General features: G+C 34.3%; 3 protein-coding genes and 1 non-coding gene across 8 annotated transcripts; 1 reads left to right on the top strand and 3 right to left on the bottom strand.

Annotated features, from left to right (window-relative positions):
- The first annotated feature begins 3,709 nt into the window (after positions 1-3,709).
- On the top strand, positions 3,710-5,539 carry LOC126676443 (phosphoglycerate mutase-like protein AT74H). The gene is made up of 5 exons (XM_050370654.2): positions 3,710-4,344; positions 4,503-4,622; positions 4,705-4,918; positions 5,061-5,141; positions 5,250-5,539. The coding sequence occupies exons 1-5, from the start codon at positions 3,876-3,878 to the stop codon at positions 5,341-5,343; spliced, it is 978 nt and encodes a 325-aa protein (XP_050226611.1). The 5' UTR covers positions 3,710-3,875; the 3' UTR covers positions 5,344-5,539.
- A 261-nt stretch (positions 5,540-5,800) lies between these two features.
- On the bottom strand, positions 5,801-10,479 carry LOC126676442 (uncharacterized). 5 transcript variants are annotated; one of them, XM_050370653.2, is made up of 5 exons: positions 10,180-10,479; positions 9,493-10,033; positions 9,312-9,423; positions 7,341-9,208; positions 5,801-7,176 (listed from the first exon to the last, which is right to left on the bottom strand). In XM_050370653.2, the coding sequence occupies exons 2-5, from the start codon at positions 9,555-9,557 to the stop codon at positions 6,072-6,074; spliced, it is 3,150 nt and encodes a 1,049-aa protein (XP_050226610.1). In that variant the 5' UTR covers positions 9,558-10,033; positions 10,180-10,479; the 3' UTR covers positions 5,801-6,071. The 5 variants fall into 5 exon arrangements, with proteins under 5 accessions (XP_050226610.1, XP_050226607.1, XP_050226605.1 ...); XM_050370650.2 differs by having other exon boundaries at positions 9,312-9,584; positions 9,754-10,033; XM_050370648.2 differs by having other exon boundaries at positions 9,312-10,033.
- A 329-nt stretch (positions 10,480-10,808) lies between these two features.
- TRNAA-AGC (transfer RNA alanine (anticodon AGC)) lies at positions 10,809-10,881 on the bottom strand. Its single transcript has one exon. It is a non-coding gene; the product is annotated as a tRNA-Ala (tRNA).
- Positions 10,882-11,679: 798 nt separating this feature from the next.
- Positions 11,680-14,744, bottom strand: LOC126677822 (BTB/POZ domain-containing protein At1g63850). Its single transcript, XM_050372618.2, has 2 exons — positions 13,448-14,744; positions 11,680-12,938 (listed from the first exon to the last, which is right to left on the bottom strand). Exons 1-2 carry the CDS (start codon positions 14,549-14,551, stop codon positions 11,997-11,999), a joined length of 2,046 nt encoding a protein of 681 aa, XP_050228575.1. The 5' UTR covers positions 14,552-14,744; the 3' UTR covers positions 11,680-11,996.
- Between the last annotated feature and the right edge of the window lie 2,952 nt (positions 14,745-17,696).

The following is a 17,696-nucleotide window of genomic DNA, read 5'->3' as shown; positions in this document are numbered from 1 at the left end:
GGCACGGAAGAGAGGGCACCGACAGTACTAGAGTCAATATAAATGACAAAGATATGAACCCAAAAAGAGAGTAATTGGCCTTGGCTTCTTGTTTCAAGTGGACTAATTTTGTTTGCTATACACATTTTATAAATTCATTTTCTTCAAAACATAAATTAATTGAGATGACTGTTCCTTTAATCATCTATTTTAAACACTTTGTAAGTTGATTCTCTTAAAAATATAAATTAATTAAGTTGATCACTCTTGCACGTATGTATCATATGAACAGCCCTTTTATTGAACGAAACTATGCTCACAATAAGGTTGCACAACAATTTTTAACTACATTAATCTTCAACCAATTTCTATTTCCGTTTTCGTTTTGACTTAATTATGGTGGTTTTTAAAAAACTAGTATTGTCTTACGTGCTATGCACGTGGCTCGTAATGTGGCACGTCAACGATTGTTTAATTTTTAATTAAAAATTATATTAAATAATAATAATTTATTAAATAAATTTTTCTAAGGGACGAATTATTATATTGAAATAGTAACTAATTTTTTTTTTTAAAAATATTATTCAATATAATATAAGAATATACGAATAAAATTATATTTTATTTATTAGAATATCTAAAACAGTTAAATTAAGAGAGATAGTAATGAATAACTTCTATAATTGTTTTATTAATCTAATAAATTTATACAGATAATTTATCTAATATTTTTTTTAAAAAAGTATGTAGTCTAAGTGAACAATAAAAAATAGACAAATATACACAAAGTAAATGGTTTATATAGAGTTTGTCTATTATATTATTATACATTAATTATAGAAAATTATAAATAATCAAGAGTTTGCGTATTACATTTATTATAATTATATTATTACATTCTATATATAATTTATTATACATGAATAATCAACTTAATTTGAGGAATCGATATGCTAGTATTAAATGACTAAACCACTTAATTTTAAGTAATTAAGTATAGCATTATCAAAAAAGGAATTAAATATAACAGTACTCCGTTTTGAATTCAATTTTAGAAAAAAAATTGTTTATCTACTTTTTAGTAAGCAATGTAGCAATATAGTAGATATGTAGCTAACAATGACTTTCCAAATTAAACCTAAATTCATCCTTAGATATTAAAACGTAAAAGAAACAAAAAAATAGGAATGGAATGCTTTGCTAATTTGAGATTTCGCTGTTTTTACAATTTTATTTTATTTAAATGGAAAAGAAAGAAAACAATTAGGAATCAAAAATTTTACATCATGATGATATAATTCTATTCTAATTTGAACTCTAATTATAATAGATCTTTGATGACTAATTAAATAGCTAATTAGTTAATGACTATAAAACTTTTATTTAGTAATAAATTTAAAAGGATAATTTGGTAAATTTGCTTGTCCCCCGCCCATCCGTGCTTTTATATATACTAGTGTTGCTTTACGTGTTTCACACGTGGCTCGTAGTGTAACTCGTTAAATAATGATAATTATATTTATTAAATTAGGATAATCATATTTATGTTTAATTATAAATTGTATTTAAGTAAAAAAAATTAAATAAATTTAAAATGATTAAAACATTATTATTGCTAATATGAAATAATTATATATTTGAAGTAGTTTATTTTACTCATATTCTAACTCTAGTAACTATTTTGATAATTTTTTAATATTTTATAAAGTATAAATTTTGAATTGATTTAATTTAATATCGATATCAAATCCTATTGCAATTACCTAATCTAATCCTATTGCAACGGAGTTTAATTTGCTTCATTCCTTCTTTCCATTTACCTAATCCTATAAGTTTAGAAACTTAGTAAATTGTATTGTATTTGTTGTACGAAGGATTGATATTTACTTGTTTAAATTAAACTCTAATTATATTATATATGTAATTAGACAATTATCATAATTTTTTTAATTAACTAATCAATTAATAAAGTAGTATATTTTAATTAGTATTCTAGATAATTATCTCAATATAGTAGTTTATTTTAGTTAGTACTCTAATTTCTCCTAACCTAGTAGTTTATTTTAGTTAGTACTCTAATTTCAATGATTATTTTAATAATTTTTAATTACTAATTAAATTTTATAAGTGAAAAGGATATTAACGTAAATGTGCCTGTCCCCCCCCCCCATCCGTGCTTTTATATATAGTATAGATAGATAGATAGGGCTTCATAGATAAAGGCGGATTTAGAGGAAAATTGAGGCATAATTCTCAGCACACATTTAAAAATCATTCAAACCATGTTAAAAAATACAAAGCTAAATTTTTTCTTTTTATTTGGATTTCTGAAAAGGAGTGGATTTCCTTAGGGGTGTGCTCGGTTCGGTTCGGTTCGGTGTGCACACCCCTAAAACCAAATCAAACCACTCTTAAAAACCAGAAACCAAATTTCCTTTGTTTGGTTTACGGTTATTTCGGTTCGGTGAACCGAAATTTCGGTTTGTCTCGGTTTGGTTCGGTCGGTGAACCGAACACTGTACTTAAAAAAATAAAAATAAAAACTAATTCTCATAAAAAAAATTAATTTCTTTAACAATTAATCTACAACTGCAAAACAAAAATTACAAGATTCAAATTTGCTTCATTCCATATTATATACAACAAAGATCTAATACATCAAATGAAAACTCAAACATATATATCTCTACATATTTATAAAACGAAAAAAGAAGAATAAAAAAAATTAATGGAAAGTTACTCTAAAATCTTCCATCTCTAAAGCTTTTGTCTTTATAAACATATCATTTTGCATGACCCATTTACACAGTCAGATTCAAAAACGAAAATAGGTGCGAGCGGCGACCCTGGTCGGGGGCGGTGAAGTCGAAAATAATTGGTCATTTTCGGTGATAAAATTGGAGAATAAAGTTGTAAGATGAATAAAAAAGAGATGGTGGGCAGTAAGATGAATAGAATCAAAAGTTTAGAGCTTTGAAAGTTGGGAATGATGAGAAAATGGAGAGGATGAAATGAGAGTAGGAAAAGAGATGAAGAAGTTAGCAGCTCTGAATGGAAAATTAGGGTTTTTTGGTTTAAAAGGTGTATATATAGCATGTGCGTAAATGACCAAAATATCCTTTATCATTAATTCGGTTTTTTCGGTTCGGTTCGGTGACCGAACTCTAAAACCAAACCAAAACCGAAAACCGCAATATTTATAAAGTCTATACCAAACTGAACCATATTAACCATATATTTTTTCGGTTCGTTTTTTTCGGTTCAATTTGGTTCGATTTTTCGATTTGGGTCGGTTTTTGCTCACCCCTAGATTTCCTAGTCCAAAATTTTCTCCATAAGTCCACTTAGATGAATGATACTTAACCACGGTGATATTTAATATAATATTTTTTTCATCGATTTGCTTAGAAATCCATATATGTGAGCTTGAGAAAATTTGAAGTTGAAGAAAATCATCATCTGATTGAACTATTTGACAAGTTCTCTTTTAACCAAAAAGGAAGGAATTATACTTAAACTCTCCATTAAAGGTCACCTAAATTACTTTGATTTGATGGATTATCTCCATTCTCTCGTTACTTGGGCATGAATCAGCCACCACATAACAAAAATCAGCAAAAAAGGGCCCCCTGTTCATTGGCACCATATGTACATGATATTCATGCTCATTACATATCTTAAGATAAAACAAAACATTGGCCATACACAAAAAGACATAGGGCACAATAGAAGTCAATTATGATTTAAGAATTAATTATCGGTTGTCGAACTAGTAGTAGTGTATGTTTCGTATATTTTGCAATCAAATTACAACACATATACTTCAAACATGACCCAACAATTCTCACTTTCTAATTCTACCCTTATGTTATCATATTATAATTTCATCTCAAGAAATGCCTGCATTTGCTCTATCATTACTCTCCTCGTCATTATTACCCCAGCCATTTTCACAGCGAGAACCGGTCAGTCTTATCTCCATAAAAAGCTCTAGGAAGCGGAAGGTAACTATTGAAGCTTCTACAAACGGGCATGTCAGTTTTCCTGAAAATAATCCTCCTAGGCCTCGCAGGATAATACTCGTTCGACATGGCCAAAGTGAAGGAAATGTGGATGAGAGCGTGTATACAAAAGTTGCCGATCCAAAAATTGGACTCACTGAGAAAGGTAAGGCACAAGCAGAAGAATGTGGTATAAGAATAAGAGAAATGATCGAGAAAGACGGAGCAAGTGACTGGCAGGTGTATTTTTATGTGTCGCCTTACAAAAGAACACTTGAAACATTGCAGAATCTGGGTAGAGCATTTGAACGTCCCAGGATAGCTGGTATGAGGGAAGAACCTCGTTTAAGAGAACAGGATTTTGGTAACTGTCTTTACTTATCATATATTTCAGCGTTTTGTTTCAGTTTCCTAAAACAACCTATTCTTGTAAAAGATATTGTTTTGACGTTTTCCGTTTCAACAGTTATATTTCAATGTATGTCATTATACTGGTTAACAAAGTAATTTCTTCTTTGTAAGGAAATTTTCAGGATAGAGAGAAGATGCGGGTAGAAAAAGCTATTCGAATGCTATATGGTCGTTTCTTTTACCGGTTCCCGAATGGAGAATCTGCAGCTGATGTTTATGATAGAATCACTGGTAGTTGATATTTGCTTTGAAGTTTTTGGATTAAATGGTTCATTCGATAATATTTTTATGCTTAGAAATTGGAACGAAACAGGATTCAGGGAAACACTGAAAGCAGATATTGATGTAGGACGATTTCAGAGGCCTGGTGAACGAAATCCCAACATGAACTTAGTCATAGTGTCTCATGGCCTCACATTGAGGGTGTTTCTAATGAGGTGGTATAAATGGACTGTGAAGCAATATGAGGCACTGCACAACTTTGGAAATGGAGGAATGATTGTTATGGAAAAAGGTTATGGTGGAAGGTAATCATATCCATCCTAATTCGTCTTCGATTAAACTGCAATTTCCCAGAGAACATAAGAAAGGGAAAGGAGAAGAAACGCAAAATTATCTCATCACACAAAACTAGACAATCTTCACTAATTAAAGGTCTAATATTTGCAGGTACAGCTTATTAATGCATCACAAAGATGAAGAGCTAAGAAAGTTCGGATTGACTGAAGAAATGCTGGTTGATCAAGAGTGGTATAAAAAATCTAAAATCTCATCTTTCACATAAATCAACGTTTCAAAAATATGCTGATAGTGATTTCCACAACCCTGATTTCCTGACTAGAAGTGTTTTTTGGGTAGGCAAAAAATTGCAAGGCCTGGTGAACTGAGCTATGATTGTCCTACGGTGAATTCTTTTTTCGCACATTTTGACGAGGAGGGATGTAAAACATGAAGCACAGGAAAATGCATACTCATCAAGTAATAATGTTCGGGTAAAAGTAAAGCTACACCAAGGAGACTACATTATATCAAAGAGTCGCTAACATCGCTAATTGCGTCAATATTCAATGTCATATAGCTGTAGTAAGTGTACCTGACCAGAACAAGATTTAGTTTGTGTAATTATGTTGGAGTTCTTTCTTGTCCCAGATAGTTGTCTGTTGGAAATCTGATTCTACTTGTAGCTGCTTCAATAGCTAAATCCACAACCACAAAGGATTAAATGTTAATAAACAAAACAAAAAAAACCATGTGAAATGAATTCCTCAACATAAGGAAAGAAAATAATGTCAGCGCCAATTTAGGCAAAGACTCGGCAAGATTTTATTTTCATTTGATAAACTCACTGGCTGTCAGCTTAAATCAGCCGTAAGAAAAATAAATTAACATATATATTGAACAAGTGAAAAGAATGAAAGGCAAACTTCCCTAAAATTTCAATAAGGATAACGGAAATATAGCTCAACACGAATAAAAATGTGTTGGTGATGAAAATTATGGATCTATAAGATTTTCCATAATAAACAAAAAAATCAAAATTTTGATGCATCCAAATCCAATATAAACAATAAGGATGAGCAATCTGGCAAAAAAAGTCAGGATCCCCTTAAAAAAGTATCTTGTCACCACCACTTCCTGCATCCCAAATGATTCTGCATCAATACTATATTTCCCTTATCTTTAATATCTAAATTGCCCTCTATCTTCCCTAAATTTCCTCGGCGAGTCACCAATTTTGCTTTCCATGCCATGACACTTCGGATTCTCCCTGCCATTATAATCTTGAACATCCCTACCACGAGTATTATAACCATAAACAACATTATATGATGGTCGCTTCACATGTTCATTTATGTCGTATCGCTTCACAGGATGAGGAGGCCCATATCTGTTTCGCTGATTACCCCTATTCTCATCATTCTCATCATGCCTTAAATTCCCTCCGACAGTTCCACACATATCCATGAATCTTCTTGGATGCATAGATCTAAAGGGCCGTGGAGAATCAATAATGTCAAACCTGTTATCTCTTTGAACAAATCTTCCTTGTGATCTCCTAAATGGAAGTGAAGAATGCTTATTGTATCTTATCTCCCTAACTTGAACTGCATCTTCTTTGCTATCACCGATCCATCTTGTACTTCGAGGTGGGGACCCATGATTTCTTGGTGGTGTTTTGTATCCTCCTACACGATCCACCAAAAGGTAAGGTCTCCGACAAGGTGATCTTGTTGTTTGCGTTCTCATAGCGTATCTAAAATTAGGGGATTTACTTCGGCATCTAAGACTTGGATTACCAGAACTACAAGAGCGATTTTTAGAGCTAGAAGATGATCGAGATCGATGTACATGGGGCTCCCTTCTTCTATTAATAGGTGATAGACTTCTTTCTCTCTTGGAAAAAGGAAGAGAATGAGACATGGAGAATTCATTGCAATCATCAGCAGGTACATGATCATGGTACTGACTCTCGAGTCCTCTCCCTTCGACTTCGAGACCATATCTAACAGACCTCTCCCTACCAAGTGTCATCCGCTGACCTGGACTGGGGTTCCTAAATGAACGACTATGCAACTGCCTATCAAAATCCCAAATTCTAGCACCTGGCGACCGACTCCTTGTAGGATGACAATGCATTCTTTTTGATGGCCCAAAGTGACGAAAAGACATGGAGGGGTTGCTCCTGGGTGAATAATTGCGTCTTATGCCAAAATTTCCATGTCGAGAATTGACCAAACGATCATATCCTTGATCTCCAGCATAATGATGCCGGGTATATCTGTCCCTGCAAAATGCAAAAAGGAAACACGTATTGAAACTCCCAAGCATGTATATTTTGATGCACTGACATAATAACAATATTCACGAACATGAAGACTAAAGTTCTACCAATAATAAGAATGAAAGGAATGACAAGTGAAGAAAGCAACAGAATGAAAAAAGTAATACCTGCTTCTAAATGCAACATCATGAAAGTTCTGCTCTTCCATATGAGAACACATGTCCCTTGTAAATGTTCTCAACTCCGTAGCCCTTCTCCCATTCAAAGTTTCCACTCTATCTGCACCTTCGCCGCTAATATTTCTTTTGCCAATAAAATATCTACCTCCAAATAGTTTAGCATCCTTCCCAGTATCAATATCGCCACCTATGACACCCTCGTAATTTAAAACTTTGGGTCTATTGCAAATGATATCACCAGTCTTAGCAACACCATGTGCTTCGCTTTCTGTCAACCATTTTGACCGAGTTTGTAAATTCATTCCCTGCATGGATGATGCATCTTTTTCAGATTGAGAACCCAAATTATTAGTGTCAGACCCGTAATCCACTAATTCAACTTCTAAATCATCTCCGTCATATTCTTGCCAGGGATGTTCCACAGATTCCCTTAATTCTCCATCTTCATACTGAGAATCATAATCTGCATCGTACCTGTTGTTTTTTTTATGAATATCTTGAGAAACGTCTGAATTATTACCATTGTCAGAAGGCACCTCTTTAGTCATCTTATCATAACCTTTCACAATATCTTTAGAGTTGTTCTGGTAGGCATTAGTGTCATCATGCTCAATATCATTATTGTCTTGCACCTCTGAGTCCAGAGCCAACACACCTATGGTTGACATCTCTACCCCAGTACATTCAGTAGATTGGCAAACAGAATCATCTTTTGCACTCTGGAAACATTCATTTAAACCATCTAGAGTCTCACCAGGAGTATTAACTGAAGAAGTCACATGCAAACCTAAAGAAAGAGTTTCACGACCATTTTGATTCTTTGCAGATGCTGCATCACAGGATGCTCTGGAAATACAGGTTCTGAGTGTTGGACTGGACATAGACGAAAGCGGGTTAAGTACAATTGAGTTCAACCCCATAAGTTGCAGCGGAGATGAGCCTTTGCTATTTTCTGTAGAGCTCCAAGTTAAACTATGGGACGATGCACATCTATCCCTGTCATTAGATAGAGTAGAACTTTCATTTGAAACAAAATCACCATTTTCAGAAGAAGACAATTTTTCTCGGGAGCAACTACTCCTGTCGATATCAGTCCATGAATCCAATTTGTATCCCTTAGCATTTGAAGATTGCTCCTCATGACCTATCCCTCCAGGGTCTGCTGGTAGCAGTCTTGTATCAGTATCACATACGCTACCCTCAGGTTCACCTTGAATGGTCTCACTTCCTGAGCTTCTAATCTTGCCACAAGAATTACGATACTTCACATCCTGAGGAATGCCTTCTATGGTATTAGAATCTGCAAACTGATAATCAACAGGGCATGCCCTCACATCCATTGAATTATGCGAAGAACCCTCTTTAACCTTGTAGATATCATAACCAGCTCCTTGAGTTGATACATTAGTAGAACAAAAGTCCTCTTTCAATTTTTTTTTTGACAAAGAGTGCAAACTACTCTTCACTGATACACTTTCATGCGCATTAGGATCTTCGACTCTAGAACCCTCCCCAACATGATCATCACCTTCTCTGAGAAGGTCATTGCAAGCAGCAGCTGCAAGTATGAAGATACCTGAGAAGTCTTCCTTATCATTAACTTGTTTACTAACCCTCTTCAAATTCTTCTCATCAATTTTATGTTTTGCTACTTTAGCATCTACAATTTGACCCAAGTCATTCGTACATGAACCATAATCAACTGCTACTGGTTGACACTTTAGACGCCTCTTAGTTTCCTTCATGCATTTGGAGGACACTTTGGGTGTTGATGTAACTGTTAATTTCCTCTTCTTAGTACGCACACGGTCTGCATTCTCATTAAAGTGGCACCCTAGAACGCTAACTCCAAGCTCCTAGATGAAACAGAAGAAAACAGTATGATGTCACAAATTCCAAATTTTCATTCATTTTCTATTTGTATATTAAAACATCAGAAAGCAGAATATTTACAACCACCTTTTCAGATTCCAAAATTGACATATCCTCATTGTTAGGAAACATTTTTGTTACTTCTTCACCAGCCTTCCAGCTTCTAGACACTGAATTCCTAGCTCGTCTGGATGAACTCCTGTTGTCTTTTTTCCATGTCAAATCAGACTTGATAAAGCTAGAAAATTTCAAACCAATAATACCATACATGCTATTATCTAGTCCTCCGCCATTAACCAATGGTTTCTGGTCATACGTTTTACATGTAGCCATTGCACTCCTAGATTCAAATACTATGCCCTGCACGTAAAATAGCAAAAGCAATCTCGTTACAAATTGTGAAACCAAAACACATGATCAGAAAAAACAAGCAGCATCTACAACGCAAAACAGAAGAAGTTTCACAGAGTTTCGCCTATCCCACAATAGCGGCTCAAAAAAGGCATAAATAGCTTCTGTGGCATCTGACCCATGTTTCTAATGCATTCAAATAATTGCCCAAAGCATAGAAATCCAGTGAGATCTCCAGCACCAGATAACCGTAGTGCCAATCGATTGCCGCACCGACTTAATAAACAAGTAACATTGCTCTTTCAAACCCTAGTTCGCATCAAATTTGGCTGAATCTCCGAAGAAAATCGATGAAACAGCTTCATACATGAAATTTCAGTAAACAATAATCAGATGTCGTTCAAACCCTAATTCGACACCAGATATGGCTGAATCCACGGAGAAGAGCGATGAAACGGCTTGATATATGAAATTTCAAGTAAACAATAATCAGATGCCATCAGTCATCCATCAAAACATACAAATAAAATCGTTCTTCAACAAGGCTCAAGCCTAAGAAGGATCTAAGAAAACAAACTAATACAACAGAATAGCAATCAATCACCTGTTTGTTGAAACGCACGCCGCAAGCTCAACCGAGTAATTACCACATGAAACAGAAAACAAATTAACTTAGAAGAGCTATAATCCGTCCGTCGATTCGCAGATCTCTCCGTTTGGTGACAGTTATTTTTTGGCCGGCGATTGACGTCGTCGTGGTTGTGAGTATTTATATTAATATTAATATTAATATGATAAAATAATGTCCGCTCAGTGATCCATTCCTTCTGCTATACGGAAAAGAAGAAAGTTCACTCCTACGCCGCGATCTTCTTGCAGCTTCCTTTTCTTGTTTGACCTTTTCGATTATTTTTGTTTAATTGTGAAGCCCTGTTTTATTGGATTACACATTTAAAAGAGGCCGTATTTGAGTTGGGCCATAAGCCTGTACAACACGTGTATTCGCTCCAAGATCCACATTGCTCGGGTCTCCATGTCATTGGACGGATTTTAAGAAATTCTCACAATATTTTCTACAAGGTTCACTAGAAAAAAATTAGCTTGAGAATATTTGAAAAGACTAAATTTTCAGGTTAGTTCTCTTAATTTTTCTGAAATTTAGCCTTTTATGCGTTGTTCCAGATTTGAATAAAAATAAGAAACAGAGATTAGAAAACATAAAATAAAAAAGATTGGAGATGCGGGGTATCGATCCCCATACCTCTCGCATGCTAAGCGAGCGCTCTACCATCTGAGCTACATCCCCTGAATGAACAAGTGTTCAATATAATGATATATATACAACAAAAAAGACAAAAGCCGACATGAGTAATTGTAGAGGCAGCAACAAAAGGTTTGATTAAAATTGTGTTCTATCAGCTAAATATTTTATTTGTTGGGTAGCAGTTGATGTGCAATGCATGAAGAGACAAGAAAAGTATCAACTCCAACCATCCGCCAAACTAGTGAGGGACCATGTTGTGCACCACACGAGTCAAAAGATATGCTGCACTCAAACCCCAAGCGTTGAAAGAATAAAGATATTTTGATCTTTTTTATAGACTCATAAAATTAGGTACCACAAAGAATATTCCCAATAAACCATGTGTTTAGTTTGGACACATTACCACATTTTCATTACAAAAATCATAGACAAGTTATCATAAACAGTCGCTTCTCTAATCGCAGAATAAGTTCAAAGCAACCATTCACATGATGGGCTTTCCAACCTCCAAGCAAAGTTTATTCCAGCTTGCCACATCTATCAGCCTTTACATGAATCGTAATCCACACCGGTCTTGACATTGACATAAAATTAGTAAAGGATTCAAAGATCATAACAATGACATGAAAAGAAAAGAAGCAAGCACGAAGATAAATTATCAAGTAAGCTATACCTTAGCCAATTCAGCAGCACTAGATACTCAATTCAGTGCTTGCTTACCAAAGACTGATCAACAACCTAACTAAACCGTTAATCCGAAGCATTCCACCAAAGTCTTTACTCGATTACAATTCCGTTAAAAAGGATTGATATAAAATTGTGTATAAGGTGATCACTGTATTTCTGATAAACTAAGGATATTCCATCAAAATAAATAAATGAAAACTGTGTCTATATTGAAACAATACAATCAATCACTGACTCAAGTTTATTCCCAACAAAACATGGAAGTTGCACATGCACCCCCAACGTTCTTCATCTTCTTCCAGACTAAACCTAGCTACTTGCCACTATACCAAAACATGCTGCCCTGGTTTAGAGAGGAAGAAAATACGACAATAACTACTGATATGGTCAGAATCAAACTCATCATAGCAAGGTAAAAGCACACCGACCAATCAGAAAAGTATACTGTGCACCGTCAAGTATATATCCCTTCAAGAGTTTTCGATAGTTGCAGTTATTACTCTGAGTGGCCTTGTTCTTTCCTGATCACCGCTGCGTCTCCAGAAAGCCCTTCTCCACCAAACTTCGAATCCTCTCTGAATATTTGGACAGTCTTCACCGGAATTCAAGAATCGGTTAAACCAAGCAAGTAAAATATCCTGCTGCCAAGCCAGCGGGAGAGTTAGAATTGTGTTACTAAGACCTTCCTCAATTAAATGTCGATCAAGGCCTTTTGAAGCTCTTCTCATCCACCCAAAATCGTCGTAAAATGGCACCAACCATGTCTGTAAAAGCAAACACCTCACCTCTTTTGAAGTCAACAACTGCCCCTTTCCGATCCCAACAAACAGCCTTGCTGTAACTCTGCTAATCTCGTGTCTATGAACAGCAGAAATTTTAGAATGTGCAATCGACAACTCAGATTGTGATGCCCATGTTTTAAGAAAATCTTCAGCAATCTGTCTGTCGATCAAAATGTCCAAGATCCAATGCAAATTATCCGCTTGACGTGCAATCTGCCCAATATCCTCCAAATCTCCGCCGGCAGCCCGAAGAAAATGAGTACGAAGCAATTGTAAACATCCATCACAAGCTGAGTACAAGGACTCTTTCCTCAGTTCATTCTGAGAAGAATTCTCTCGAAGCATCTTCGACACCAGGCCTTTCATCTCACGCCTAGCTTTCTCATCTTTACCTTCAAGAACTACATTCAAAAGCTTGAGAAGCACTTCATCATTGTCATTACCCTCTTCAGTTCCATTAGTAACTTCAACCGAAACCCTCTTAAGTACCTCTCCAGCTCCAACTCCTTCAAGGCGAAGCACTGATAACAGCGAGGCGACCTTCTCCTCTTCATCCTCAGCCCACGGTGCAGCTTCTAAATACTCCAAGCAAGACAAAACCCCAGCATCAAATCCAATTGCTGCAGACACCTAGTAAATATTGAACTAACCAATCAGTACCTACAACCCTAACAAATGACATAACTAATTATAAAAAATAAATTCAAGAAAAACAACTAGTAATTCATAAATTACGTTTCCATTCCCAATTTAAATCTAGAATATCAGGTAACTTGACATTAGTCTTATTCAAAGACTATTCCTTCATTCCATCAACAACTAAAAATATACTATTCTTTTAAAGCAAAATAAGGTTTCCTGTCAATTCCACAGTTCCATAGTGACCAAGCAAACCACTAAAACATTATAAAAAAAAAACTAAAATAGACACATAGGTAACACAGACACTTCATTCAATCAGCATGACCCGTTTCGGAAACGTATCGGACACTTGACACTTCAGACATGAAATCTCATTTTTTACATAGAAAACCTTAAAATAACAACATTTAAACCTTAAAATAACAACATTTCGCCGTGCCCAAGTGTCCCCGTGTCCGTGCTACCTAGTTACGGAATAAAAATAATTAAAGCAATACCTTCAAAATGCCAAGAACCTTACAAACATCCTCTTTCATGAGCTTTCGTCTGAGATCCTTACAATACATTAACCTCAAAGTCTCAATATAAACCTCAACATCATCACAGTCAGCAATCTCAACAACATAAGGCAAAGAAGATCTCTGCTGTTGTTTAGCCCAACGATCAGACAATTTAACAGCAAAAAACCTACTATGCGCCACAAGAATCTGCCGATGAACACTAATTGAAACACTAATACCATCCTTAGAACTCAACGTCAGCTTCACATCGCCACTTAACGAATCATTAAACTGATTACCCGGACTCTTATTACCCAAAATATCAGATATTCTCTGCATAATCAAACTCTGCTTGTCTTGTACGGACAACATTTGTGTACCACCGGACCTATTTTGAATATTATAAGTAACATTACCGTTACTGATTTGATTTCTGTGTTGCTGTTGGTGTTGTAAGTCGGGTTCACTCGCCATCATTTCGAACAGGGTCGGGCTTGATCTGGGTTTTGTCGCGTTGATGTTAATGTTATTATTATCCGGCGGCGGTGACATAGGGTTTAAGAGACCGGCGGTAAGAGCGGAGTTGAATTTAGAGAAACTCGACGGAAAAGAAGAAGACGGTGAAGTTTCATGATGTGGAGAGTGATTAATACAATTGTAATGACCGTTACCGTTGGGAAGAAAATCCATAATGAGAGGCGATAGATTTCCGGAAGAGAATCGGATCTTGAATGGCGACGGTGAGTCAAGAACTATGTCACTTTCTTGAACCGGTAACCGCCGAGATTGGTGTTGCTGCTGTGACGGAAGCGGCGGCGGCGGTGGTGATGGGAGTGAAATGGGTTTTGAAGTAGCAGGGCAGCACCACGAGTTATCCGGAGAGACAATGGTGGGTGGATCAAGTTTACGGGTGTGGATAAAATAGCCAGATGGGTGCTCGGTATTATTATTATCAGCGGCGGCGGTGGAGGTGGCGGTGGAGGAAATAGTGGTTTCACGGAATTTACGGCGTTTGGGCTTAATGGGCTGAGATTGGAATTTAAGGTGAGTTTTGGAAGTTGAAGTAATTGTTGTAGTAGTAGAGGTAGAAGTTGCTGCCATGAATGGAGTGGATACAAATGAAAAATAATAAAAATAAGGTGGTGTTTTCTTAATTGTCCTTTAGTTGAAGGGCATTGGGGATACCCAAATGACAGAGAAAGAGTTTTTGTTTGAGAATGGTGGCGATGGACACGAGACAGATAACAGCAACTGCAATTAATATTTTTTGGCAGAAACAACGAGACTCTCTTAATGACTCAAACCATATTAACTGATATATTTCGTTTAATATTTTTTTTTACCAAATAGAGATTAATATTAATTCTGCAAAATAAGAGATATAAAGAATTTGTCAGTCAAAACTAACAAAAAAATAATGGAAACTCCTATAAAAAAGAAATATTAAAACTTTTTAACTACTTCATATATTATCTACTTACACATTCGCTTAAAAAATTGAGGACAATAATAAAAATACTTACTACTTTATGTTGTAGACATCACACTGTAATCTCAATTTCAGGTGTCGTTATACTTGAAAAGTAATAAATATTGCAAATGAATAATAGAATTCAAAATAATATGTATAAATTATACCAACTATTTGAATTCAGTCATTGGGGTGCAAACTGCTTCGCAATTGATCTCCATCTAATTAGAAAATGAATGTCTTTATTAATATACCTACATAGCTTATAAAGAAGGAAAGATCATCTCACGAACAAAGATAATTAACCTCACGGAAAAGACAATAACTCCACGAAAGAGAACAATAATCCCGCAAGAAGGATTATTATTACTTATATTTTATTTGTTTGGCTAAACTAATAATATTTATCGACAAAATCGATCTGATTGATTTTATATTTTAAATAAATTTTGAATAGAAAAGGTAATTTGGTCAGTTCGATTGAAAAAGTAGATTATTCAAATGATATTAAATGAATAAAAAATTAATTATTTGTTGGCTCCTAAATGAGAGTGATAAATATACCAACAAGTTATAGATCAAATGTTATAAGTGCTATGAGATAGTATAGATTTGTTCACAATTTTTTTTCGGTGATAGAAAAAAATAGGGGCGATAGGTGAATTATTATCAAAAAATTTATTGTGTGTTTGAGGAATTGGCAGGATTAGAATTTCTTTGTGGTTGAGAAAACCTCTTGATTCAGATGTTATTTTAGAATCACTTTTAACATAAGTGTAGTGGGTGTGGTGGATGGCTTCTTTAAACATTTTTTTCTCCTTCAATGAAGTGGTCCTATTTCTATATCAAAGAAACATCACAGATCATGTTGAGTTAATTCCATACAAATTTATTAAAGTTTTTTAAACATGTTTATAGTATTAATTCATTAAAACCTAAATTTTCTATTAAAAGGCAGTCTATTTGAAATTTGTATCTAGACAGGATGTTAATGAAGTGGAAAGACTTCATAAATCTGCTTAAAGCAGCTATGCCTCAAAAATTAAGACGCTTGCAATTCAAGATAGATTTTAGAAAAGTATTGATAATTAAAAATGACAGTTAGAATTTAACTAGGTGATGTAATGTTTTAAGACCCGGACTAGACTGAGTGGTTCATATAAGATTGTAAGAACCGAGCCACTCGTTGAGTGACTTCAGTCGATAAAACTCTGAGTGAAGGGTGCCTAAACCAACAATATTTAAGAATAAAACAAATAATGACATATTCAAAAAGTATATACTAACAAAAAAAGATAAAGAATTTATGTGATCCTTTTCTTCATCTCACCTTGCAGTTTCATTTTCTTTTCTTTATACTTTATCATATGGTTTCAATCACTTTAAGATGGATGACACGTGGCTAATGAATCATTTGTTTTTACATATTCTTTGCGGAAATCATGCGTAATCTTAAGTCTTACTTTGTACTACTACATCAAAGCTACTGTATGTGGGCCCAAACTACAAATATGGGCCATGGCCCACATTAGCAAATTCCCAGTCAAGCCCGACAGTGTAAAATATCCTTGCATCTCTTTGAAGAAAAATGATGTACAACTTACTCCTTATCTTAATCATCATCATACGTAATTATCAAAGTTTATCACTACAAAAAATTTGCCCATTTCTTGATTAGTGTTTGGCATGCGATATACCTGATCATGAGCATAGATACCAGCTTGGCCCGTCCAAGCCTGCATTTCAAGTATATCTTAAATAATTAATTTTAAACTTTTTATCTAAATGTTTACAAAAACTAGAGTCTAATATAATTGCATTATAGTCTCATACTACTATTAATAAAATACAAACCTATTATAATCTTATACTTTTAATTTATTATTATTTAATTTTAGTAAAGTATTAGTAAACTATATTTAGGGTACAATTTTAATATACTTCTAAATTGCATGATCAATTAATAGAATAAATTATTATTACTTATTAAATTATATCTATAATTTATTGATGAAATACTATTATTTATTTAATAAAATTATATTACCATTAAGCGTTACTATGAATCTAAAATTATATTCTTACCATTTTTATATATACGAATTATTATATCATCTATTTCATGGATTTAAAGTCACAAGTTGAACCAAATTGAGGAGTTTATTCTTTTTTTCTATATTATAGTGTACATTTCATCGTAAACTACCACTACTAAACAAAATTATAATTAGAGCTAATTATGATTTATACTATAATTTAATTTAATTATTAAATCTAAAATGCAATTAAATACACTCTTTGTCGAGCTTATATACGAGTTAGTTCACAAACTCTTAATCGAGCTTGTATACGAACTCGTTTACGAACAATTAAAACGAACTCATATACGAGTTGTTATTGAACGTAAACGAGCCGAATACCACTGCGGTCATATTTAGCTCGTTTAAATATATAAACATATTCGCACAAAAGAAACTCAAAATTAAGCTTGAACTCAGCGTGTTTAAGATACAAATGAACATGAACTGATAATCATGGAGAGAGCATCTTGGTTTTTTTACAACCCTCTATTTGGCATATAATTGATATTGAAATATCCAAAGAAAACACTAATGCATCACTGAATCATAACATTAATTTTTAAAAGTTTTTGTCAAGAAGTATTAGCATAATATATATTGACATACTACAATTCACATACGAAATACGTTTAATAGCATATATAATATATTCAAGGGCGAAACTAACCTTTAATCAGAGCAGCAAATAAAAAAA

The sequence above is a fragment of the Mercurialis annua genome, linkage group LG4 (assembly GCF_937616625.2).
Source record: "Mercurialis annua linkage group LG4, ddMerAnnu1.2, whole genome shotgun sequence".
NCBI lineage: Eukaryota > Viridiplantae > Streptophyta > Magnoliopsida > Malpighiales > Euphorbiaceae > Mercurialis > Mercurialis annua.
The sequence above is the reverse complement of the archived record's forward strand: the minus strand, read 5'-3'. Positions and strand labels throughout refer to the sequence as shown.

Excerpts from the sequence above, each read along its gene's own strand:
- LOC126677822 (XM_050372618.2), bottom strand. The coding sequence starts at position 14,551 with ATGGCAGCAACTTCTACCTCTACTACTACAACAATTACTTCAACTTCC. Across the intron at positions 12,939-13,447 it reads AGGTTCTTGGCATTTTGAAG|GTGTCTGCAGCAATTGGATT; the intron begins GTATTGCTTTAA and ends AATATTTACTAG.
- LOC126676442 (XM_050370648.2), bottom strand. The coding sequence starts at position 9,557 with ATGGCTACATGTAAAACGTATGACCAGAAACCATTGGTTAATGGCGGA. Across the intron at positions 9,209-9,311 it reads CAATTTTGGAATCTGAAAAG|GAGCTTGGAGTTAGCGTTCT; the intron begins GTGGTTGTAAAT and ends TGTTTCATCTAG. Across the intron at positions 7,177-7,340 it reads GATGTTGCATTTAGAAGCAG|GGACAGATATACCCGGCATC; the intron begins GTATTACTTTTT and ends TGCATTTTGCAG.
- LOC126676443 (XM_050370654.2), top strand. The coding sequence starts at position 3,876 with ATGCCTGCATTTGCTCTATCATTACTCTCCTCGTCATTATTACCCCAG. Across the intron at positions 4,345-4,502 it reads TTTAAGAGAACAGGATTTTG|GAAATTTTCAGGATAGAGAG; the intron begins GTAACTGTCTTT and ends CTTCTTTGTAAG. Across the intron at positions 4,623-4,704 it reads TGTTTATGATAGAATCACTG|GATTCAGGGAAACACTGAAA; the intron begins GTAGTTGATATT and ends GGAACGAAACAG.